The sequence below is a fragment of the Thalassophryne amazonica genome, chromosome 17, assembly GCF_902500255.1.
Source record: "Thalassophryne amazonica chromosome 17, fThaAma1.1, whole genome shotgun sequence".
Taxonomy (NCBI): Eukaryota; Metazoa; Chordata; class Actinopteri; order Batrachoidiformes; family Batrachoididae; genus Thalassophryne; species Thalassophryne amazonica.
Genome location: NC_047119.1, coordinates 74,006,003 through 74,031,714, shown reverse-complemented (window position 1 = coordinate 74,031,714; position 25,712 = coordinate 74,006,003). Strand labels below are relative to the sequence as shown.

Below are 25,712 nucleotides of genomic sequence, written 5' to 3'. Positions count from 1 at the left end.
GGCAGGAGGGGGGGAGAGAAGCAGAGTGAGAGGCAGAGAGGGAGGGAGAGGCAGGGAGAGGGAGAAAGGGAGAGAGAGAGAGAGTGAGAGAGGGATAAAGGGAGAGAGAAAGAGAGGGGGAGAGGCAGAGAGAGAGAAAGAGGGAGAGAGGCAGAGAGAGAAAGAGGGAGAGAGAGGGAGAAAGGGAGAGAGGGGGGAGCAGAGAGGGGGGGAGAGAGAGGGATAAAGAGAGAGAGAGGGGGAGAGGCAGAGAGAGAGAAAGAGGGAGAGAGAGGGGGGAGGGAGAGAGAGAGGCAGAGAGAGAGGGAGAAAGGGAGAGAGAGAGGGAGAAAGCGAGAGAGAGAGAGAGGAAGAGAGGGGGAGAGTCAGAGAGAGAGAGAAAGGGAGAGAGGCAGAGAGAGAGAGGGACAGAGAGAGAGAGGGAGGAGAGGGAGGGGGAGAGAGAGAGGCAGAGAGAGAGAGGCAGAGAGGGAGGGGGAGAGAGAGAGAGGGGTAGAGGGGGGGAGGGAGAGAGAGACAGAGGGAGACACATTTTAGAAACTTGGGGAATGCCTGTTAAATGTCTGCGGGCCTAATGCAGCAGAGATTATGTCTGGTGTGAACCATTTTTTTTTTTACCTCGTGTGATTACCCTGAAATACATTTTTTGTGGTACCTACAGTGGTGTTCACAATAATAGTAGTGTGGCATTCAGTCAGTGAGTTCGTCAGTTTTGTGGAACAAACAGGTGTGAATCAGGTGTCCCCTATTTAAGGATGAAGCCAGCACCTGTTGAACATGCTTTTCTCTTTGAAAGCCTGAGGAAAATGGGACGTTCAAGACATTGTTCAGAAGAACAGTGTAGTTTGATTAAAAAGTTGATTGGAGAGGGGAAAACGTATACACAGGTGCAAAAAATTATAGGCTGTTCATCTACAATGATCTCCAATGCTTTAAAATGGACAAAAAAACAAAACAAAAAAAAAAACAGACGCGCCGAAGAAAACGGAAAACAACCATCAAAATGGATAGAAGAATAACCAGAATGGCAAAGGCTCACCCACTGATCAGCTCCAGGATGATCAAAGACAGTCTGGAGTTACCTGTAAGTGCTGTGACAGTTAGAAGACGCCTGTGTGAAGCTAATTTATTTACAAGAATCCCCCACAAAGTCCCTCTGTTAAATAAAAGACGTGCAGAAGAGGTTACAATTTGCCAAAGAACACATCAACTGGCCTAAAGAGAAATGGAGGAATATTTTGTGGACTGATGAGAGTAAAATTGTTCTTTTTGGGTCCAAGAGCCGCAGACAGTTTCTGAGACGACCCCCAAACTCTGAATTCAAGCCACAGTTCACAGTGAAGACAGTGAAGCATGGTGGTGCAAGCATCATGATATGGGCATGTTTCTCCTACTATGGTGTTGGGCCTATATATCACATACCAGGTATCATGGATCAGTTTGGATATGTCAAAATACTTGAAGAGGTCATGTTGCCTTATGCTGAAGAGGACATGCCCTTGAAATGGGTGTTTCAACAAGACAATGACCCCAAGCACACTAGTAAACCAGCAAAATCTTGGTTCCAAACCAACAAAATTAATGCCTCACAGATGTGAAGAAATCATGAAAAACTGTGGTTATACAACTAAATACTAGTTTAGTGATTCACAGGATTGTTAAAAAACATAATAGTTTTGAGTTTGTAGCGTCAACAGCAGATGCTACTATTATTGTGAACACCCCCTTTTCTACTTTTTTTTTTACTAATAGCCCAATTTCATAGCCTTAAGAGTGTGCATATCATGAATACTTGATCTTGTTGGATTTGTGAGAATCTACTGAATCTACTGGTACCTTGTTTCCCATGTAACAATAAGAAATATACTCAAAACCTGGATTAATCTTTTTAGTCACATAGCACTACTATTATTCTGAACACTACTGTATCTATTCAGCATGTGAATCACTGATGACGATTCGATATGCACCTCCATACACTACCAGCGATACGATACATATAGCGACACATGAGGATACAATGTGATATGATTCGTCCCTATTCCCGATTCAATGCGATTTGATGATGATTCATTTCGTCACAATGCAATACAATGCAATTTGGTGTGATACGATTGATGATGGATATTAAATCGATTTTATTGATATCAATGCCATTATCGATTCCGCTTATTGATCCAATTCTTTATCGATTCCATTATCATTACCTACTTTTGTGTACTAAAAGTAGGTTTTATAGGTTTTCTATGTCAACAACATTTTGAGTCTTAAAGAAAATAAATATGAAGTTGGTCACTGAATTCTTGATCTCTGGACTTAAATAAAAATAAATAGCATCTGTAGTTTTTGTTAAAAGCATTTCCTTTCAGATATTAATGACAAAAATGTAACTCCGTAGACTCTGAGCTGAGCTCTTGTTGCCGGCTGCGCTGCACGTCAGGATGTAATTCATAAAAAAAGGACAATGTCTTATTTTGGGGGGCAAAAAAAAAACTTTTGGTCTGTAGTAGTTTATTGTTTGTATTATAATGTTTGGAAAGAGGTGTCATTTGATTTAAAACAGCGATTTGGTCTGAAGTTATTAATTACGACTGAAATCGTAATTGGACCTGTGCACTTAGTCCCACAAAACAGAGGTTATTATTTATTGTTATTATTATTGTTTCCATTACCTGATGGACAACTTCAGTTTATGCACCGGCTGGTGCTCATGCCAGAGAACTAGTGTCTCAGACCAAATGGTCCACCCCTACAAAAATGGGTCTGCCCTGCCTCCACTGCGCATGTGTCATTTTGGCGCTCAGCAGCTCATCTGGGTCTGACTCTCTTCACCCAAAGCGATCAAATGGAATATGTGATTATTAAACATCAGATGACAAAGTAAAACCTCTTAAATCATTCTAAAGTCAGTTTTAAGCAGAAACGAGGTGATAATCGGTGACGTTTTGAAAATGACCGGCGCGCGGTGAAAGCATCAGCTAGCAGCTCATGTAGCCGCAGCGCTCTGATTGCTTCCTCTGTCTTTTATAATAAAATAATGCTGAATTTATGTGGAAATAGTTGTTGTAGAAAAGCTTCAGATATTTGTTGCTGAAACAGATGATGACTGGAGGCAGTTTGAAGCAGAAACGATCCGTGAACCGCAGTTGATGATGCATGTGCAGTAAAGGCAGGGCGGACCGAATTTTTAGGGGGGACCGTTTGATCGGCGACACTGGCTCTCACGCCAGAGAACCATCATGTAAAACTCCAGTGTGGAACGAAGGACAATTCTGGTTTCTTGCCCACAAGAAGATAAGAGTGTTATGTGTTGGACGCGGGCGGAGAACCGACCAGCGTTTGAAGTAGGACCCAGTATAAAATAAGCAGAGCACGGTACAAAGGATAACAGAATTTAATAACATAACAGTGAGTGCTAAATAATAACAAATGATTGCGCGGTCTGGCGAGGTGGAATAATGGTGCGCTCCCAGCAGCACAAACGGTCCGGAGCCAGAACAGTTCGGACCCAAGGACCCCGCCGACACCCCCCAGGTGGCCGCGACCAACTGAGTCTGTGAAAGAAGAAACCATCATGTGAGTCCACCACTCCACACACAGAGAGACCACTCAAAGGTGTACATAAACAGCAAACACTTCCTGGCTTAATTACCAATCAGCTTCCCACCCTGCAGGCATGGAACACCCAGTTCAATTCTCCACTGCAGTGGAAGCTGATTAAACGACTAACATAACAGCTCAATATAATAAGGTGTGAGGGACAGCACATTTACTGACTGTACTCATGTTAGTCAAAAAACCTAAAGTACCTCAGGAAGTGTGCTGAAGAGCGTGAGACCTCACCCCCTCCTCTTTCACAGACCATGGCATCAAACCTGGTACGGTCTCTGCATCCATGATGATGAGATGGCTCTCTAGACGACGATCTCACCCGTCTGGTCACAAGGTCGAGTCTCTGGCAAATACACACTGTGTACTCCAGACTTAAATGCAACCATGCCCCAATCCATAAAGATGCACCACAGCTGTGAGTCCTGACAAGCTGCACATGACAAGCTTCAGGTGATCAGGGTGAGGTCCTAATAACTCAGCCACACAGCCACTCAGTCCTGAACGCATGCCACCTGGAAGGAAAAACAAAAGACAGAAAACAGAAGACAAACAAAAGCCAGCCAGGCACGCCAGGCACCCCAGCCACAACAAAGAGTCTCTGTTCATGACTTTAATCCACATAAAGCTGACTCATGATTGACATCTTTAAATGGCTTTGAGAGGAGTTGATGAAGAAATTGCTGACCTGCCGCTGGAAGTGAAGCACAGAACCACCGAACAGCAGGTGGAAGTGCTGCTTCGTGCTTCAAGCTTCAAGCAGACCTGCCACAGTCTGCAATCAACATAGAGAAATGATCATTTCCCGATAAACACCCTCAAAAACAACGGCCTATCCGGTGTCCCAAACTGAAGGACCCATAAGGGAATCGTTAAGCAAAAAGGCTCTTGATGTTAACATTTTTGTTGTGGAAGAAATGTGCTTTCTTGCTTCAATGTGCATCAGAAAAAAATCAGTGCAAGCAGGCAGCGAGCGATCTATCACGATTCAACCCGTCAATTGAATTGATGCACACTGAATGAATCATTGCACTCGCATTGCACACTTTTGTATCTAGGTACTGATTTGTATTGATAATAATCTCCAGATGCCAACTATCTATGTGTGATTGAGCTGTTTTTTTTTTTTTTTTTGCCTATTTTGGGGTCCTCAGGGGCCAAACGCAGCAAGGGGTACCAGGCAGACATCAGGTTCTTCATATGCCCCATCATTCTCGACATGATCTTGTACTCCACAATTTATACCAAGTTCATTTAACCAAACACCTCTTGCTGCTGCTGTAGACTTTAAAAGCAGCAGAAATGTTTCTCTTCCCTTCCCCAGATAATCCTGTCTCTGAGGTCTACAGACAATGCTTGGTTTGTGCTCTGACTGTCAACTGTGGGACCTTATATGTAGACAGGTGTGTGTCTTTCCAAATCATGTCCAGTCAACTGAATTGACCCCAGGTGGACTCCAGTTAAGCTGTAGAAACATCTCAAGGATGATCAGTGGAAACAGGAGGCACCTGAGCTCAATTTTCAGCTTCACGGTAAAAATTGTGAATACTTATGTACACTCTTATTTCATTTTAATTTTTTTCTTAATTTTCAAAAGTCTCAAAACATTTTTCACATTGTTATTATGGGGTATTGTGTGAAGAATTTGAAGGGGGAAAAATTAATTTCATCCATTTTGGAATAAGGCTGTCACATAAAATGTGGAAAAAGTGAAGCGCCATGAAAACTTTCTGGATACTCAGTGTATCAGAGGGTCACTAACAGCCGAAATCTGAGTCGTTATGATTTCTGTGTGACATGTTCTTTAACGACTGCATCACATTTATGATGTTCTTGATATATTTGGAATTCTTTTGACTTCTGACATGTCATCATCATTTTGATTAAAGAGGAAAAAATAAGTAACAAGTTTAAATTAAAATACAAATTACCTTTTGCAATGTATTTGTAACGTTTAATTTTTCTTTATTTTAAATGTTGAACCAATTCTTTCTCTTTCTTTCCAATCCCACAAAGAATTGTCATCAATGAAGTGTGATGTCTGTGATCACTTAAGCACACAGCACATCGCGTCCTGACAGAGGTAACTAACAAACTAAATACCACCGGGCGTCTGTCAGGACAGTGACCCGGGCTGTGGGCGCGGCACAGACCGCTGTATGGCAGTGCTGTTGTGGGTCAGGGTGGTGGAGGAAAAGCATTACCGTGTAAAGGTACCATGTATGAGGACCAATACATTCAGACTCTTTTGTTGACCTCCATCACCTTTCACCTCAAACAGCATCTTCCAGACTCTTTGATATATTTAATGGATTCTTCTGGTGCTTGAAAAAAGGTTCTTCTGTCAGTGATGGCAGGAACTTCGAGACATGATCGAGAGATGGCCCTGAATGCAAAGAGGAAGCTGAAGGAGTGTTCTGACCCAGTGGAGAAGCTGAGACTGCAGTGCCTGACCCGAGGTTCATCTGGAATCAAGGCTCTGGGCAAGTGAGTCCTGATATCAGCAGTTCCTTTGAGCCCTTGGGCCCATGGATGGTGTCTTTGGTCGGTTGTCATTGAATGTCAATTAGCACATGGCAGCTTATAGTTCCTCATATCTACATCTCAGTAAATGTGTTAAACCACACAGAACATACCATCATCTGTCTCAGACCGTCCATTTTTTTGAACAACAGTCTTAAATAATACAGAAATTTTGGTGTAACATTCATGTGACCCAGTAGCCACCAAATTATTATTTTCTTCATTTGTTCATCTTTTCCAGAATTTTTTCCAACAGCCTCTGCCAATTGTTTATTGTTTTGGGGGGTTCTTTCTTCAGTGCTCAGGAGGCTTAAGGTGCAGTGAGGGATCGGGCCCTTCAGAAACTTCCACATTTCCTCCTAATGAAGTCCTTTGTTGAGTTCTCTCTCTGTTTTGTTTCCAGTCCATCTAGAGACTTCCACATTTCCTCCTGATTAAGTCCGTTATTGAGTTCTCTGTCTGTTTTGTTTCCAGTCCATCTGGAAATGTCCACATTTCCTCCGAATGAAGTCTTTTGTTGAATTCCCTGTCTGTTTTGTTTCCAGTCCATCTAGAGACTTTCACATTTCCTCCTGATGAAGTCCTTTGTTAAGTGCCCTGTGTTTTGTTTCCAGTCCATCTAGAAACATCTACGTTTCCTCCTGATGATGTCCTGTGTTGAGGTCCCTGGTCCATCTAGAAACTTACACATTTCCTCCAGATGAAGTCCTTTGTTCAGTTAGTTCCCTGTCTGTTTTGTTTCCAGTACATCTAGAAACTTCCACAATTCCTCCCAATGAAGTCCTTTATTGAGTTCCCTGTCTGGTTTGTTTCTGGCCATGTAGAAACTTCCACATTTACTCCAGATGTAGTCCTTTTTTGAGTTCCCTGTCTGTTTTGTTTCCGGCCCATGTAGAAACTTCCACATTTACTACAGATGAAGTCCTTTATTGAGTTCCCTGTCTGGTTTGTTTCTGGTCCATCTAGAAACTTCCACATTTACTCCCAATGTAGTCCTTTATGGAGTTCTCAATTTCAATTTATTTTCAATTGCCAAAACACAACAGAGTTGCCTCAAGGCGCTTCACACAAGTAAAGTCTAACCTTACTAACCCCCAGAGCAGCAGTGGTAAGGAAAAACTCCCTCTGAGGAAGAAACTTCAAGCAGACCAGACTCAAAGGGGTGACCCTCTGCTTGGGCCATGATACAGACATGAATTACAGAACAATTCACAAATCGAATATACAGGAAATGCTGCATATAAACTTTCTATTTCGTGTCAAAAGTCTGGCAGCAGAATTTTGAACCAATTGGAGAGCCCTAATGCTGGACTGCGGTAAACCAGAAAATAGAACATTGCAGTAGTCCAATCTAGAAGAGACAAACACATGAATCAGGGTCTCAGCATCAGCCATAGACATGATGGGATGAATCTTTGCTATATTTCACAGGTGGACGAAAGCAGTCCTCATAATATTTCTAATGTGAAGGTCAAAGGACAATGTAGGATCAAAAATTTCCCCAAGGTTCATCACTCTGTCAGTGTGATGTATGACACACGAGCCGAGGCTAAGCGTTAACTGGTCAAATTGATGCCGATGTCTCACTGGACCAAGAACCATGATTTCAGCCTTATCAGAGTTTAAAAGTAGGAAGTTTCTAGACATCCAACTTCTCACTTCTCACTGATGCAAGGATTTTATGTGGACGAGATTACCAGCAGTTATCGGCATGTATAACTGAGTATCATCAGCATAGCAGTGAAAGGTAATCCCAAAGCGCCGCAATATGTGCCCTAGGGGTGCTATATGAAGGGAGAAAAGCAGGGGGCCTAAGACGGTCACAAAGGTTAGAGGTAGTGTTATTGTACAAGACACAGCAAGAACGGCTGGTCAAGTACAACCCCAATTCCAATGAAGTTGGGACGTTGTGTGAAATGTAAATAGAAACAGAATACAATGATTTTCAAATCCTCTTCAACCTATATTCAATTGAATACACGACAAAGACGAGATATTTAATGTTCAAACTCATAAAATTTATTGGTTTTGTGCAAATATTTGCTCATTTTGAAATGGATGCCTGCAACACGTTTTAAAAAACCTGGGACAGGGGCAACAAAAGACTTGGAAAGTTGATAAATGCTCAAAGGACACCTGTTTAATTAAATTTAATTTAATTAGCTTATAATGCGCCAAATCACAGCAAAAGCCCTCTCAAGGCACCTTACATGTTTGGAACATTCCACAGGTGAACAGGTTAATTGGAAACAGGTGAGTGTCAAGATTGGGTATAAAAGGAGCATCCCTAAAAGGCTCAGCCGTTCACAAGCATTGTGAACAACTACGTACAAAAATAGTCCAATTGCAAGGAATTTAGGGATTCCATCATCTACAGTCCATAGTATAATCAGAAGATTCAGAGAATCCAGACAACTTTCTACACGTAAGCAGCAAGGCCAAAAACCAACACTGAATGCCCATGACCTTCGATCCCTCAGGCGGCACAGCATTAAAAACCGACATCATTGTGTAAAGGATCTTACCGCGTGGGCTCAGGAACACTTCAGAAAACCATTGTCAGTTAACACAGTTTGTCGCTACATCTACAAGTGCAAGATAAAACTCTACCATGCAAAGCGAAAGCCAAACATCAACAGCATTCAGAAATGCTGCCACCTTCTCTGGGCCCAAGCTCATTTGAAATGGACAGATGCAAAGTGGAAAAGTGTGCTGTGGTCTGATGAGTACACATTTCAAATTGTCTTTGGAAATCATAGACGTCGTGTCCTCCGGACAAAAGAGGAAAAAGACCATCCAGATTGTTACCAGCACAAAGTTCAAAAGCCAGCATCTGTGATGGTATGGGGGTGTGTTAGTGCCCATGACATGGACAACTTACACATCTGTGATGGCACCATCAATGCTGAAAGGTACATCCAGGTTTTGGAGCAACACATGCTGCCATCCAAGCAACGTCTTTTTCAGGGACGTCCCTGCTTATTTCAGCAAGACAATGCCAAGCCACATTCTGCACGTGTTACAACAGCGTGGCTTCATAGTAAAAGAGTGTGGGTACTAGACTGGCCTGCCTGCAGTCCAGACCTGTCGCCCATTGAAAATGTGTGGCGCATTATGAAGCACAAAATACGACAACGGAGACCCCGGAGTGTTGAACAACTGAAGTCGTACATCAAGCAAGAATGGGAAAGAATTACACTTACAAAGCTTCAACAATTTGTGTCCTCAGTTCCCAAACGCTTATTGAGTGTTGTTAGAAGGAAAGGTGATGTAACACAGTGGGAAACATACCACTGTCCCAGCTTTTTGGAAACGTGTTGCAGGCATCCATTTCAAAATGAGCAAATATTTGCACAAAAACAATAAAGTTTATCAGTTTGAACATTAAATACCTTGTCTTTGTGGTGTATTCAACTGAATATAGGTTGAAGAGGATTTGAAAATCATTGTATTCTGTTTTTAATTTACATTTGACACAACGTCCCAACTTCATTGGAACTGGGGTTGTGTGACGTCAACCATGCAAGGGCACTCCCAGTAATCCCACAATGATTTTCCAGCCTATCAAGTAGAATTTGATGATCCATTGTATCAAATGCAGCACTGAGATCTAACAGCAACAGAACCGTAGTGGTGTCTGAATCCATTGTAAGCAGAAGATCATTCACCACTTTAGTGAGAGCCGTCTCTGTGGAATGATATTTTCTAAAAGTAGACTGCAGTGGCTCAAAGAGATTATTCTCAGTAAGATAGTCTACGAGCTGCTGTGATACTACTTTTTCCAGAATTTTAGAGCAAAATGATAGATTTGATATCGGCCGATAGTTTTTCAATACACTAGGGTCAAGATTAGGTTTCTTAAGTAATGGTTTTATCACTGTAGATTTGAAACATTCCAGAACAGATCCAGAAGTTAAAGAAAGATTAATAATTTCCAGCCCAAGAGTGGACCACAGGTTCTTAAACAGTTTTCTTGGTATAGGATCAAATAAACAGGTTGTGCTTTTTGTTGATGTTACGAGTTTCATCAGCATGTCTCGTGAGATACGATCAAATTCTGTAAATCTAGGTAATACCTCAGTAGTAGCGCCCATAGCAGGGTGTAGTGGCTGGGTTAAGGCATGCTGGGATATGTTTAACCTAATGTCCTCTATTTTCTTCTCAAAGTAATCCAGGAAATCGTGTTTTGTAAAAGGAGAGCAAACTGCAGGTGGTTGTCCATGAATAAGTGTTGCCACCGTGTCGAACAAGAACTTTGATTTCTGCTTGTTTTTGTTGATCAAATCAGAGTAGTAGGTCCACTTTGTAGCCAATAATGCATGCTTATCATCTAAGACAGCATCACACCACGCGAGGTGGAATACGTCTAATTTTGAATGATGTCATTTGCATTCTAGACCTCTGGCCTTATGCTTGACGCAACTAATCATTGAACCAAGGTGACTGTGTTTTGGGGGGGTGTGGTTTTAACACGGGTGGTGCAGTCATGTCGAGTGTAGTTTTGAGCACTGAGTTTAAACTGTCCAAAAGACTGTCTACTGACTGGGTATTAGAAATCCTAGATCTCTGACCACAGACCAAGCTGAGGCAGAGCAGAAGTGAACAAAAACAAAATGACATGTATTGTACAGTGTAAAAATAACCAATAAATGTACAAGAGGTAATATAGTCCGTGAGTAAAAGGTTTATGCTGTCATCTGGTGGAGGGAGTGCCTCCCTCCACAGCTGTCCAGCTCAGAATTAGGACAGATAAAGATACAAGATAAGATGAAATCAGGACCAGCAGCAACAGCTTTCAACAACAGACAGCAGACAATGGAATAATCTTTAATTTGTCTGTCTGAGATAATTTAAATGAACCCATTTGAGCAGTGACTTCCTTACCCAGCCATCCTGGGCTTGAGCAGTGAGAAATGATGTCGGGAGTTCCTGAGTACTGTGATTCTTGCTGTGGCTTGAAAAACATGATATCCTCTCATGGAACGTGGAGACGTGGCTGTGGTCTTCGGCTTGTCTGCATTGGAAACTTTGGAAATAATCCTGCAATTTGATGTGGCGTGACTTCCTGCTTAAATAATAGTTGTTATGTGCCAACGCGGGTTGAGGAGCGGACCTGCGTCTGACTGAACCCAGTGCTAAATAACCAGAAAGCGGTTCCAAAAACAAAACATTTATTTCCCTTTCTGTGCAATAATTGTGTACAACATAATATATGGTTTGTCTGGCGGAGTGAAGGACGGCGCGCTCTCCAGCGCCCAAAGGGATCGAAGTCCGGAGCTTCTGGACTCAAATTCACCGCCAAACACCCCCCAGGTGGACACGACAAACTGACTCTGTGAAGGATAGAAGAGGTGAGGTAAGTCAACAGCTACAACTAATATCCTTCAAAGGCACACACTATCAGCAACACATTCAGGTCTGAATTTAAGCTTTATGTAAATGAGCAGCTTCTCACAACAGGTGGAGGATCATCAGTCCGCACGCCACGGCAGTGAGAAGCGAGCTGCACAATTCTCATCAATGTTCAAATATACTGCGTAACAAAATACCAAATTACTATTAACACTTATTCAAACAATCATTCACCTCTGATGTGTGCTGACAGCATGTGTCCCTCACCCGTCCTCCTTCACAGGCACGATGTGTCAAACCCAGGCGCGGTCCTCAGCGTCTCACAAACGAATGTCACAAGGTCGAGTTCCCAGCAATTCTGCTTGAATCACTCATGGCTTAAATGCAGAACGCCATCTCATTATCTGCTTCAGCTGAAAGTCTTTAAGTCTGCACGTGAGCATCATCCACAGGTGCTGCGAGTCATTAGGCCTGCACATGAACATCCTCCACAAGTGCAGCCAATAATGTTGATGAGGGTGAAGGATTCTTCTGCCAGCACCTTCTCCACAGACAAAAACCAGTTTGCATACCACCTGGAGAGCAAAGAAAAGAAAACAACACAAAAACATCCAGCCAAATCCCCCAACACACAACAATAGTAATGCAATGATAAGAAGAAAAGTAATGATAGAGCTGATTATAAACAGGTGTGACTTGTAGCTTGCCTAAAAATTCAGTTGTTGTCCCAGAGACTGCTGTTTAATCTGGGAAGTCTTGCCAGTTTTTGTCTTGTACAACAGGTTTGTGTTGTGTGGCTGGGGGTGCCTGGCTGCCTTTTGTTTCTGTTTTCTGTCCTGTCTTTTGTTTTTCCTTCCAGGTGGCTTGCATTTGGGACTGAGTGGCTGTGTAGCTGAGTTTATCAGGACCTCACCCTGATCACCTGCGGCTCGTCAGGACTCACAGCTGTGGTGCATCTACATGGATTGGAACATGGTGGCATTTAAGACTGGAGTACACAGTGTGTATTTGCCAGAGACTCGACCTTGTGACCAGACGGGTGAGATCGTCGTCTCGGGAGCCATCTCATCATCAGTGGATGCAGAGAACGTCCAGGTTTGATGCATGGTCTGTGAAAGAGGAGGGGGTGAGTTCTCACGCTCGTCAGCACACTTCCTGAGGTACGTTAGATTTTGTGACTAACATTTATACAGTCAGTAAATGTGGTGTCCCTCACACCTTATTATATTGAGCTGTATGTTGGTCGTTTAAATCATCTTCCTCTGCAGTGGAGTTTTGTGAACTGGATGTTCCATGCCTGCAGGGTGGGAAGCTGATTAGTAATTAAGCCAGGAAGTGTTTGCTGTTTGTGCACCTTTGAGTGGTCTCTCTGTGTGTTGAGTGTGGACTCACATAATGATTTCTTCTTTCACAGACTCGGTTTGTCGCGGCCAGCTGGGGGGTGTCGGCGGGGTCCTTGGGTCCGAACTGGTTCTGCCTCCGGACCGTTTTGTGCTGCTGGGAGCACACCGCAAATCCGCCACGCCAGACCGCGCACTTATTTGTTTGTATTTTTTCACATCACTGTTATGTTTATTAAACTCTGTTATCCTTTGTACCGTGCTCTGCTTATTTTATACTGGGTCCTTCAAACGCTGGTCGGTTCTCCGGGCTGCGTCCGACACATAACAGTAGTCTCTGGCCAAACATCACGGACCCAGTGGTAGCAGAGACGGTAACGCGCCGGGAAGGCGGCAGCAGACGTTCAGAAGTTATCCGGATCAGTTGCGGGTGCTCTCCGCCCGGATGGTGCGTGTTGGAGAACCCATTACTGAATACTGATTTGAGCGCTCATGCAGCCGTGTTCCTGTGTGTGCCTTATCCGTGGGTCGTGGTGGAGTGTGACTGGCGACGGCTTCGCGTCACACTTCGACCGGATAAGAGGTTTAAACGGGAGCTGCAGGAGTGGGTCTGTAATGGGTGAACGCGCACGGCGGAGCTCTGTGGCACGGGTCGCGGTGCTTCCTGTGTTACAGTCGTAGCCCCGTTTCCCCGGGTAATGATAGCTACTGCGTCTGTTGTGTCAGCTCCGGTGTTATTTAGCTGAATCACATTTTTGGTTGTGTGTTGCACTCAGCTGCGCACAGAAAAGCAGCTCGTTTGTTTTCTCTGTCACCAAAGGGGGTTTTTCATTTTTAGCACTCTGGCTCCCTCTGTTGGTGACTGAGTCACATTACCGTCAAGCTCTTAAGTTGGAACAGGTGTGTTCCATTTGTTTGAGCTTGACGGTATAAATCACTTATTTGTTTTGTGTTAGTTCATTTTGTGTGGGTGTTTTTTGAGTTGGTTTTTGTGTGGGATTTGTTTGTTTTTTTACACTATTAGTGTCTGGGGTCGTGTCCCTGCAGTCTGTTTGGAGCACAAAAAGGACCCAAGCAACTTTATGTTAGTCTGATAGTCTTTCTTTTTATTTCTTTTAGTTTCACCTCCCAGGGTTTGATGGGACGGTCCCTTGGGGGGTGATGGGGGGGTAATTGGGTTGTTTTTTCTTTTTTTTTGTTTTGTTTTTTGTTATGCCCTCTCTTCTCCTCTGACTCCAGCCGGGTGAGCCGTAGAGTCGGCGTTGCTGGAGTGGTGCAGTTTGGTTATGCTGGGCGTTTCCCAGGTAACCTCTGCACCCGGGAGGGGAGGGGGGGGGTTTGGGGTATTTTCTTTTTGTTCCCTCTCTTCTCCTCTGGCTCCAGCCGTGTGAGCCGTAGTGTCGGCGTTGCTGGAGTGGTGCAGTTTGGTTATGCTGGGCGTTTCCCAGGTAACCTCTGCACCTGGGGGGGGGGGGGGGGTGTTTTTGTTTGTTGATTCCCTGTTCCACCTCCGGCTTCAGCGCGCCTTTGAGCCGTCTGCCATCGGCGTGGCTGAGGTTTGGGGCAGTGGGATATACCCGTGGCTGGTTTGGAAGTCAGAGGAGTGGCGCCGTTTTGTGCCGTCTGCCATAACCGCTGTTCCACTCCTCCCGGTTGGCTTCTGGGGTATAGTCACGGTTGGTGACACTGGACGTGCTTCCAGTTTCCACTGCGCCAAGGGGGTGGGGTTGGGGTTGTTTTGTTTGTATGCTTTTTTTTTCTCCTTTTGTTTTTCCCCCCAGTTTCCGCCCTCAGGGTTTGACTGTGGTGTCCTCTGGGGGGGAAAGGGCTGTGGGTCCATCTAGCCATAGACGGCCGGGGCTGGGTCCGTTGGTCATGAGGGGAGGCGTCTCCTGGAGTTGATGGAATGGTCCTCTGGGAGGCGCTGGGAGTCCCCGTGGGTGACATTGGATCCCAGAGGGACCTCGGCTGTGGTTATTACTCCTGGAGCTGGCGGGATGTCCTCTGGGGGGTGTTGGTCCCTACATGTCGTTAGGGGGGGGGGTGTTAGTGTTTTTATTTGTTAGCTTAAGTTTGGGTTGTTTTTCTTTTCTCCCCTTCCCGGGGTTTGATGGAACGGTCCTCTGGGGAGGGGGGGGGGTGTTAGTGTTTTTATTTGTTAGCTTAAGTTTGGGTTGTTTTTCTTTTCTCCCCTTCCCGGGGTTTGATGGAACGGTCCTCTGGGGAGGGGGGGGGGGGTGTTAGCATTTTTATTTGTAGGCTTAAGTTTGGGTTGTGTTTTTCTTTTCTCCTCTTCCCGGGGTTTGATGGGACGGTCCCCTGGGGAGGGGGGGGTGGTTTGGTTGTTTATGTTTGTCTTTTTTGTTTTATGACTAATCAGACTGAACATGGTTGGACAAAGGCTGACCGCACAGGTTTAAGAACTCCTGGCCACACCTGTGCTAAGTGACTGACAGAAACAAAGGCAAAGATGCAGCCAGAGGAGAAGACATCAACCATTCTGTTGGAAGACGAATGCAGATACGGTTTCCAGCCATGGCCCCTGGAGGGGGGTGTTTCTCCTGGGCCGGGTTTGTGTGGTCGCCGGGAGGCTTCCCGTGAGGGTGGGGTGCTGTTGTATGGTTGGGGGTGCCTGGCTGTCTTTTGTTTCTGTCTTCTGTTTCTGTCTTTTGTTTTTCCTTCCAGGTGGCACGCGTTTAGGACTGAGTGGCTGTGTGGCTGAGTTATCAGGACCTCACCCTGATCACCTGAGGCTGATCATGTGCAGCTCGTCAGGACTCACAGCTGTGGTGCATCTACACGGATTGGAGCATGGTGGCATTTAAGTCTGGAGTACACAATGTGTATTTGCCAGAGACTCGACCTTGTGACCAGACGGGTGAGATCGTCGTCTTGAGAGCCATCTCATCATTATGGATGCAGAGAACGTCCAGGTTTGATGCCATGGTCTGTGAAAGAGGAGGGGGTGAGGTCTCACGCTCGTCAGCACACTTCCTGAGGTACGTCAGGTTTTGTGACTAACATTTGTACAGTCAGTATATGTGGTGTCCCTCACACCTTATTGTATTGAGCTGTTATGTTAGTCGTTTAATCAGCTTCCACTGCAGTTTGAGTATGTGAACAGGGTGTTCCATGCCTGCAGGGTGGGAAGCTGATTAGTAATTAAGCCAGGAAGTGTTTGCTGTTTGTGCACCTTTGAGTGGTCTCTCTGTGTGTTGAGTGTGGACTCACATAATGATTTCTTCTTTCACAGACTCGGTTTGTCGTGGCCACCTGGGGGGTGTCGGCAGGGTCCTTGGGTCCGAACTGGTTCTGGCTCCGGACCGTTTTGTGCTGCTGGGAGCACACCGCAAATCCGCCACGCCAGACCGCGCACTTATTTGTTTGTATTTTTTCACATCACTGTTATGTTTATTAAACTCTGTTATCCTTTGTACCGTGCTCTGCTTATTTTATACTGGGTCCTTCAAACGCTGGTCGGTTCTCCGGCACACAATGCCTTTGGAGAGTGCTTGCAGACTTGAAAACAACTCATGAGCGTATGGAACATTTAGGGAGTCGTTTCATGGCCAGACACTGAACATTTCCAGGGGAGGTGATGATCTAGTGACTAGACCATCACCTCCCATGATCTTCTAGACCCATGATCTTCTGAACTCAAGCCCAACACCTCAACCACTAGACTCTAGTGTTGCCTGACTGGAAAATCATTAAGGGCCCTTGGGCAAGGTCCCTAATCCCCTAGTTGCTCCCGGTGTGTAGTGAAAGCCTTGTATGGCAGCAACCTGACATTGGGGTGAATGTGAGGCATAATTGTAAACCTCTTTGAGTGTCTGATGCAGATGGAAAAGCGCTACATAAATGCAGTCCATTTACCATTTACTGCACTGGAATCACTCATGTCCACAGGAGAAGGTGTTTCATCTTTGAGGGTACTGTGAACAGGGGCGTAGGTTTGCATATGGACCATAGGGGGGACAAGTCACAACCAATATTTTGGGATGGCAAAATAGTCCCTACCAATATTTAGCATTTTTTTTATATAACAAAATCATTCACTATTTTTTTGCGAACTCGACGTGCCAGAGTGACAGGGTTACCCATGTTGCAATTTCATTGGCTCACGTTCTTCTCACATGGACATAAACAAAGCGCATCTCGTGGCAGGCAGTGCTTCATTTGTAAAGTGGGAGGTCCCGGTGCGCAGAGGATGGGTGGCTCCGGTGCAGTGTTGCCAGATGTATGATAATTATCATATTTGTATGATAGTTTTGCCCTCTGTACGATGTATGATCAGTAATGGGAAAAAATCCAATATGTACGATAATTTCAGTTGGTTGCCCAAACACACATCTTTCTCTGACACCCAAGAATCATTTTGCAGGCGTTGCACTCAGGCGGCATCAAAGACACACCACACACAGGGCTGCTGCTGGCTATGGCCGGCCGGGACAGTCATTTGAAAGCCTGCCGCCTCTCCATACAAAGTAATGAGTTCCCATCCCATCTCTGTCGTGACAGGAAGATTCCCCAACCAACAACATCTTTTTTTTTCGAAACTTTATTTCAACAAATGCAATAACAAACGAACAAAACACAAGAGCAAAGAGATATACAAGAAAAATAAAAAGGGGGGGGGGGTTGGGGGGTGGTATTGTCCCTACCAAAGCTGAGACCAAACCTACGCCCTTGACTGTGAATATCATAGTCATAGGTCAAAACTTCATGGAAATTCTGGGCTGGTGCACTGAGGGAGGCATTTGTTTGAGGTATTTGTGAACAAGTGGCCCTCACCCTGCGCACTGAGAAATGAAAGCATGACCTCCCTCTAAACTTACACCTCATCACAACACAGTCATAGTCGGTGACAGCATAGCCCTGACCATACCGTCTGTGGTCCTGATGGATGATGCTGCTTGACTGTTCCATCTCCAGGGCTAGGGTTCTGTTGGCCAATCCACCAGTCAGCTGTGAAGCACGAAATACCAGTGAGATTGCAAATCATTTGAAAAGTTACTTGAAAAGTCGGCGTGTCTGGGTTTGGATATGTGTTGGACTGCATTTTTATACAGCGCTTTTCCATCTGCATCAGACGCTCAAAGCGCTTTATAGCTAATGCCTCACATTCACCCCGATGTCAGAGTGCTGCTATTCAAGGCGCCCACTACACACCGAGAGCAACTAGGGGATTAAGGACCTTGCCCAAGGGCCCTTAGTGATTTTCCAGTCAAGTTGGGGTTTGAACTGAGGCTCCTCTGGTCAATGTGTTGGATCAAGACTAAGATCCAGGCATTCGATAACTTTCTGGACTCAGCTATGAGACATGTATTTGTGTGCACTGAAAGTGTCTAAACTGTTGACAGACTCACTGACTGTAGACATTCTTGTCTCTGGGTCTTCTGCTTTATTAATCCCAAATGAAAATGTTTTGCCAGAGTGAAAAAAACAGTAAACATTGCCTTTTTTTCAGTGAGGACAATGAGTACAACATGTTTATGCAAAATGACTGAAGACAGTTGCACAAGATGTTGCCAGTATTGCACATAGCTATGAGTAACTGAAAAACTCTGATTGTTATGTATTCATCCTGCAGAAGGGGGAGGAGTTATTCAGTCTGATTGCCACAGGTAGGAAGGACATCATGTGGTGTTCTGTGTAGCACCTCGGTGGCCTCAGTCTTTGGCTGAAGGTGCTCTGACAGGACATCAGTGTGGCATGCAGGGGGTGGGAGGTGTTATCATGGATGGTGAGCAGTTTCCTCACCATCCTCTTCTCTGACACCTCCACCACAGACTCCAGCTCCAGCCCAGGACAGAGTCAGCTCTCCTGATGGGCTTGTTGAGTTTGTTCATGTCAGCTGCCTTCAGCCTGCTGCTCCAGCACACTACAGTGTAGAAGATGATGCTGGATAAAACATCTGCAACATATTTCTGCAGACATTGAAAGACCTGAGCCTCCTGAGGAAGTGCAGTCAGCTCTGAACTTTTTTATACTCAGCATCTGTGTTTACACTCCAGTCCAGTTTGTTGTCCATGTGGACATCCAGGTACTTGTAGTAGTCCACAATGTCCATCTCTGTTCCATTAATGGTAACTTGGTTCAGATGATTCTTATGTCTTCTGATGTCCACCACCAGTTCCTTCGTCTCAGATACGTTGAGATGCAGGTGGTTGAGTCCACACCACTCCACAAGCCTGTCCACCACACTCCTGTACTCAGCCTCCTGGTCACTGCCGATGCAGCCTATAATGGCAGTCATTTCGAAACTTCTGCAGGTGGCAGGACTGTGACCAGAACCTGAAGTCTGAGGTGTAGAGTGTGAACAGAAAGGGAGACGCAGGACCATCCTCTGTGGTACCCCAGTGCTTCTCCTGATGGTTTCTGATGTAATGTCCCAAAGCCTCACATACTGTGGGCGGCCTGTGATGTAGTTGGTAATTCAGGCCACCAGTGGAGCCTTCACCTTCATGTCCCGTAGCTTGTCACTGAGCGGGTCAGGCTGGATGGTGTTGAACCACTTAAGAAATCAAAGAACATGACTCTCACAGTGCTGCCTGCCTCCTCCAGGTGAGCGTAAGCTCTGTGCATCATGAAGATGATGGAATCCTCCTCTCCCCTGTTGGCTGGTATGTGAACTGCAGGGGGTCCAGTGATGATTCCATGACTGTAAGGAGGTGCCTCAGGATGAGCCTCTCAACTGACTTCATAACATGTGATGTTAGGGCCCCAGGACTGTAGTCATTAAGTATGTTCTTCTTCTTGTGCACAGGGACCAGACACGAGGTTTTCCACCGCTCAGTAACAACAATTCAAGGATTCAAGGATTCAAAGGAATTTTATTGTCATATGCACAGAAGAACATGTTCCCTGCACAATGAAATGTGTCTACTGCATTTAACCCATCCTAATTGCCAGTAGGAGCAGAAGTCGCCATTAGGCGCCCGGGGACCAGCTCCAGATGTACATCCCTGCCTTGGTCAACAGCAGGGCTGAGCAAACCAACACCGACCCATAACAAACAACACACACACAACACACAACACATAGGCTGGCCCGGTACATAAACTTATATATGAAAAGCAAAACACGAGGGAAAAGGAGAAAAAAAAAAACCCTCATAGCCGCTGCATTACACAGCGGCAATGAGGAAAAAAATCCCCATCAGCACAGAAAAACAATAATCACACAGACAAAAACAAGGACACAGGATGACAACCGAGATTTGAAAAGGTCCAGTTTATCAGAACACTCCGGAGGCAGCCTGTTTGGCACCGTCAACGGCCTTGTCCGACAATCCTGGAGGGGGAGGGGCAGCCCTGAGCAGTCTGAGCAGTCCTAAGCAGTCCTGAGCAGTCAACGTCAGAGCTGGAGAAGCTGAGGGGAGGTGGGAAGACCAGGGAGCGAGGCTTAAGTGTTGATCTTCTGAGGAGGTTTTATCACAGCGACCTTGAAGTGCAGCTGTATTTGGCGAAGCCAAATGAATAGCCAGATTAGCAGACGCCTGAAAGATTCCACAGTTCTGAGAACAGAGTGGCTCTCAATGCATCTGATTGTAGAATGTGGTCTTCACAGACGGTTAGAGCGGGTTTCCAGGGCTGCAATTCTATTCGAGATGTTTTCCAATGCGCGGTTAACCCCCACCGACTGCACAGCCACTGCCTTCCCAATCGAATCAATCATGTAGGGCAGCCTGGAAGGACCAATCAAAGCTGCTTCCACTTTCTTGATTTTCCGGTAAACCAGCATAGTGCCCGCTCCACACAGCAGAAAGCCGGTCACCACCAAGCCGAATATGTACACATCTTCAACGTCCTCCACAGAAAGCATGTAAAGGCACATGACCTGCCATCTCCTCCACGAGTCCATCACGTAACCCATCACATGCGTCCCGGCAGGACAGGTCGGGTCCTCCGCCCCCGAATGTCTTGTAGAAAAAATAGTGTAAATTGCGTTCAGAGACCACTTTAACAGATCCATTTTTGTTGTTTTCCAGAAGAGCAAAGCTGCAGCCTCACAGACAACACGCCACAGAAGCAGGAAAGATAAGGAGGGAGGGAGAAGAGAAAAGTGCGTCCGTCTCGGCCGAGTGCAAGCTGGCAAAAAAAAAATCAGGGTTAAATTGAAGATGTGCTGAAAAATCCCACACAGCTGGATATCACATCCCTTCAGCGCTCTGGGGATGAGGCCATCAGGACCCACAGCCTTTCCTGGACACAGGCGACTAAGTTCTCTTCTCACCTCCTCTGCAGTGATTGTGATGGGAGGTGACGAGGAGAATGAGGGAGGGGATTGGAGACAGGTTGGTGGGAGGAGGGGGGTGGTAATAATTGGGGTGTGAGGTGAGTGCACAGGGGAGCTGGAGCACTGAAGGGGAAGGGTGGGCAGAGATCATGTTGTCAAACCTGTTGAAGAACAGGTTTAACTCATTGGCCTCATAAAGGTCTCCTTCCATCATCTGGTCCACCTTCTTACCCTGACCAGAGATGGTTCTCATCCTCTTCCACACCTCCCTCAAGTTGTTCTGCTGGAGCTTGTTCTCCAGGTTCCTCCTGTAACTGTCCTTCCCCTCTGTGATTTTCTTCCTCAGTTCTTGCTGCACCCTCTTCAGCTCCTCTCTGTCTCCACTCCTGAATGCAGCCTTCTTCCTGTTCCGTGTCACCTTGATGTCTTTGGTCACCCACGGTTTGTTGTTGGGGTAATGGCACACAGTCCTGTTTGGAATAATATTCTGATAATATTATTTTGTGATGGAAAGATGATTGGGAATAATCTATGGAGTCAGGAGGCCTCTGGAGAAAGATGTTCAGCGAAACTAATGCCTTTTTAGTAGGACAAAGGTCCAGGCTTTAGGTTCCTGGTACTTCTTGTATAATTGTATGGTTCTGACACTTGGATGTCAACATTGAGTTAAAGTGACAATAGGATGTTATTGGTACGAGGTCTATTTGGAGGATTCTTGGGTCCCTCTGGGATAAGTGTGTGTCAAATGAACAGTTGAATAGGGAGACTCCATTGAGGAGGAGCATCAGCTGCACGTGCATGATTCATCACGTAAGTGCCTCAGTGCTGAGGACCCCAGCAGCTGGAGAAGGTCAATGTGTGTGGATGTGTAGGAGGTAGCACCAGCACATATGCTCCCAGAGGACCCCAGCAACTTGTAGGTTGATTATTCATGCAGCAAATACGAGTATGACCTGCAGACTTCTGAAGGACTCCTTCCATCCTGCTAATTATCTGTTTGAACTGTTGCCCCTCAGGGAAAAGTTACAGGTCCATCAGAACACACACCACAAGATTCATGAACCACTCGTTTGAATTTCTCATGCATACAGTGGCACTGAGTTGATGGTATAGTGTATGACAACATGAACAAACTGAATGAATGAGACAATGAGAATGTATTATTTTATTGACTATTTATTATGTGACCTTTTTAATGAGTCCAGTATGTGAGTCACTGAATTTTGTTGTATTATAAATGTCTATCCTATTCTAATGTCGTTATTGTGTGTGATTATCACATTGTGGTGAAAAACTAAATTCTATACACAAAAAATCTGATCATTTTCATCTTTCATGTTGTCAGAACCTTCAAAATAATGGATGATAACAATAACCGCTCCTTGGATTTCAAAGAGTTTCTGAAGGGCTTGAATGATTATGGAATTCTGATTGAGAAGGATGAAGCCACAGCGATGTTCCAACACTTTGATCGCAATGGGAACGGGACCATTGACTTTGACGAGTTTCTCACAGCTCTCAGGGTAAATAATGTGTAATGTCCCCATCTGTTATTTCAGATAAAGTGTGTCACCGCAAATATTTATCACACTGACTTCTTCCACCTGCAGCCACCGATGTCGAAGGCCAGGAAGGAGGTGGTCATGCAAGCATTCCGAAAGTTGGATAAGACAGGTGATGGGGTGATCACTGTGGAAGACCTGAGGGGGGTTTATAACGCCAAGCACCACCCCAAGTACCAAAACGGGGAGTGGACAGAGGATCAAGTATTCCGGATATTCCTAGACAGTTTTGACTCACCTTATGACAAAGATGGAAAGGTAATACCTGAGCAGACGGCAAAGCTAAATGGCTCCTGAATCTGTATTAAGGGACATGCTCCACAAAAAATATAATTTACTTGATTAGCTGCCAGTTTAGCTGATAGTTTTGATTTTTCCACCCTGTATATGAACATTCGACATGACCAACTTATATATAGTATCAGTGAACTAGTCAGGGAAGCTTTTAAGATTAGAGCCTCTAAACACATCGTTATTAGAAATGACGGCACTACATACTGGTCTAACACAACATCTACGCATGATCGTGTGCATATAGAATTCCTTGTAGAATTCCAAACAAACAATAGGGATACCTATGGGAACAGACCTTCACCTTTAGCAAACCTTTTCCTTTTTTAATTATGAATATAAATTTATGAAAGACAAAAACAGATAAGCAGTCAGCTAAAACCTTTAGTAATACCTTCTGTTATATTGATGACCTACTTACATTAAATAACCCTAAAAAAGGAAAGGAAAAACTCCCCTTTAACAGGAAGAAACCTCCAGCAGAACCAGGCTCAGGGAGGGGCAGTCTTCTGCTGGGACTGGTTGGGGCTGAGGGAGAGAATCAGGAAAAAGACATGCTGTGGAAGAGAGCAGAGATCAATCACTAATGATTAAATGCAGAGTGGTGCATACAGAGCAAAAAGAGAAAGAAACACTCAGTGCATCATGGGAACCCCCCAGCAGTCTAAGTCTATAGCAGCATAACTAAGGGATGGTTCAGGGTCAGGATGGTTCAGGCTGATATGGTACTAAGAGGTCCCTAAGATAAGAAGTTTTAAGCCTAATCTTAAAAGTAGAGAGGGTGTCTGTCTCCCTGATCTGAACTGGGAGCTGGTTCCACAGGAGAGGAGCCTGAAAGCTGAAGGCTCTGCCTCCCATTCTACTCTTACAAACCCTAGGAACTACAAGTAAGCCTGCAGTCTGAGAGCGAAGCGCTCTATTGGGGTGATATGGTACTACGAGGTCCCTAAGATAAGATGGGACCTGATTATTCAAAACCTTATAAGAAGAAGAAGAATTTTAAATTCTATTCTAGAATTAACAGGAAGCCAATGAAGAGAGGCCAATATGGGTGAGATATGCTCTCTCCTTCTAGTCCCCGTCAGTACTCTAGCTGCAGCATTTTGAATTAACTGAAGGCTTTTCAGGCTTATCCATCAGAATTAAAGCTTAAAAAGACTACAGAAAACAATAGCAAAGTTTCATACTTAGATATTGAATTGAGTATTATAGATAGACAGTTTAGAAAAGCAGTTTTTGACAGTCGGGATGATTTTGACTTTCATATTGTTTCATATTCCTTATATGAGTAGTAATATACCTCGTAAGCCTAAATACAGTGTCTACACCTCTCAACTAGTCAGAATTCATCACATTTGTGATAATTACTAAAGTTTTTCCACTAGACAATATAAACTTACTAGTAGATTAGTTAAACAAGGGTTTCTATATGACAAACTGGTTCTTCAGTTTAAAAGGTTTTTTAATAGATATCAAGAGATGGTATCTACATTCAGGGTTTCCATTGCAAAGCATGTAGAAGGTGAAATTTCTCTGCCTGTAGTAGCTATCCATAACCTAGCCAGCAAGGTAAGCTTTAGAAACTGAAAACATATATCTTAGCTTCTGTTTCTATAGTAATATAGCTACAAACACAGCTTAGCCTATCAGCTTTTATTTATCCAATAACCTGTCAAGGCTACACACGCGTTATGTATATGTCAGTTAGATGTCGTTCGGATCAGTCTTCAATTTTTTGGGGTATTGTTTTCGGTTCATTTATTTGCAATGAGTTTGCTACCAAAAGTGGTAACCATGCCTACCACTGTTAGCATTAACTGATCCCTCTCCATCGAGCCAGTTGCGGACTAACCTGGCCTACATGTTGCTGCATCCACTAGCCCTGAGCTCTTCTTAGCCGGGAGCTACTCTACCTCTGTATCCTTTCACTGTGGTACATATATCTTGTATGCTTTATGGTTGTGAATATATAGTAATTGTTTTTTAATAATAGAGAGAAGTGGGGTACAATTAGCTAAACGTAGCTGCTAACGTTAGCTCATTGAGCCGGCTGCAGCACCATCTGTCATAGCTAACAACATAGCCGGTTCTGTTTGTTAAGTTAACATTAATCAGCACTTGTTTATGTTTGTTGTTATATGTATTGATTGTTACAATCATTATTATAGAGTGTAGCGACACTGTTGTGCTTTATACTCTAGTTATCAGCTTTGTTTAGCTCTTTTTTGGTTAGCAAGGTGTGCTAGGCTAGTTATAGCCCTTCTGGCTATAGTTAGCCAACTTTCAGGATTTATACTCTTTTACATGATGTAGATTTTTAATGGCTCTTCAGTTTACTGCCCTGTTTGTGTGACACTTACACAAACTAGTGTACCTTAGTATACACTAGTACTGTTCTACCTTTGATTCGGAATGTATAATAGAAGATATACCTTTCTGAATTTTCATGTTTAATATGTAATAACTTGTTTTTTGTTGTTGTTTCTTTTGTTTTTTGTTTGTTTGTTTTTTTTTGGTGCTGTCGATCTCGGAAGGTGACCCAGGAGGAGTTTCTGAATTATTATTCTGGTGTGAGTGCGTCCATCGACACAGACGTCTACTTTATTGTGATGATGAGAAATGCCTGGAAACTTTGACTTAAGTCTCCTGGCATCATAATGGTAAACAAACTCGATATCCGGCTGGGACGAAGGTTCGACCGCTTTTCTTTCACAGTGTTGTCCACTTTACCAAAATCTGTACTTTGATTCTCTGGACAGCCCTCCATTTACCTTCTTCTGTTCTTGATTTATAT

The 25,712-nt window shown here is 44.5% G+C and overlaps 1 protein-coding gene across 3 annotated transcripts in view; it reads left to right on the top strand.

The window, feature by feature from the left end:
- Positions 1 to 25,712, top strand: part of capslb (calcyphosine-like b) — a 57,943-nt gene that overhangs the window by 10,599 nt on the left and 21,632 nt on the right. Inside the window, exons 2-6 of one of the 3 annotated variants that reach the window (XM_034192859.1) lie at positions 5,626 to 5,692; positions 5,958 to 6,096; positions 22,411 to 22,588; positions 22,676 to 22,885; positions 25,453 to 25,578. In XM_034192859.1, coding sequence (XP_034048750.1) covers positions 5,960 to 6,096; positions 22,411 to 22,588; positions 22,676 to 22,885; positions 25,453 to 25,554 — 627 coding nt within the window. In that variant the 5' untranslated portion in view covers positions 5,626 to 5,692; positions 5,958 to 5,959 and the 3' untranslated portion in view covers positions 25,555 to 25,578. The remainder of the gene's footprint in view (positions 1 to 5,625; positions 5,693 to 5,957; positions 6,097 to 22,410; positions 22,589 to 22,675; positions 22,886 to 25,452; positions 25,579 to 25,712) is intronic. The other 2 variants (XM_034192858.1, XM_034192860.1) reach the window with 2 other exon arrangements.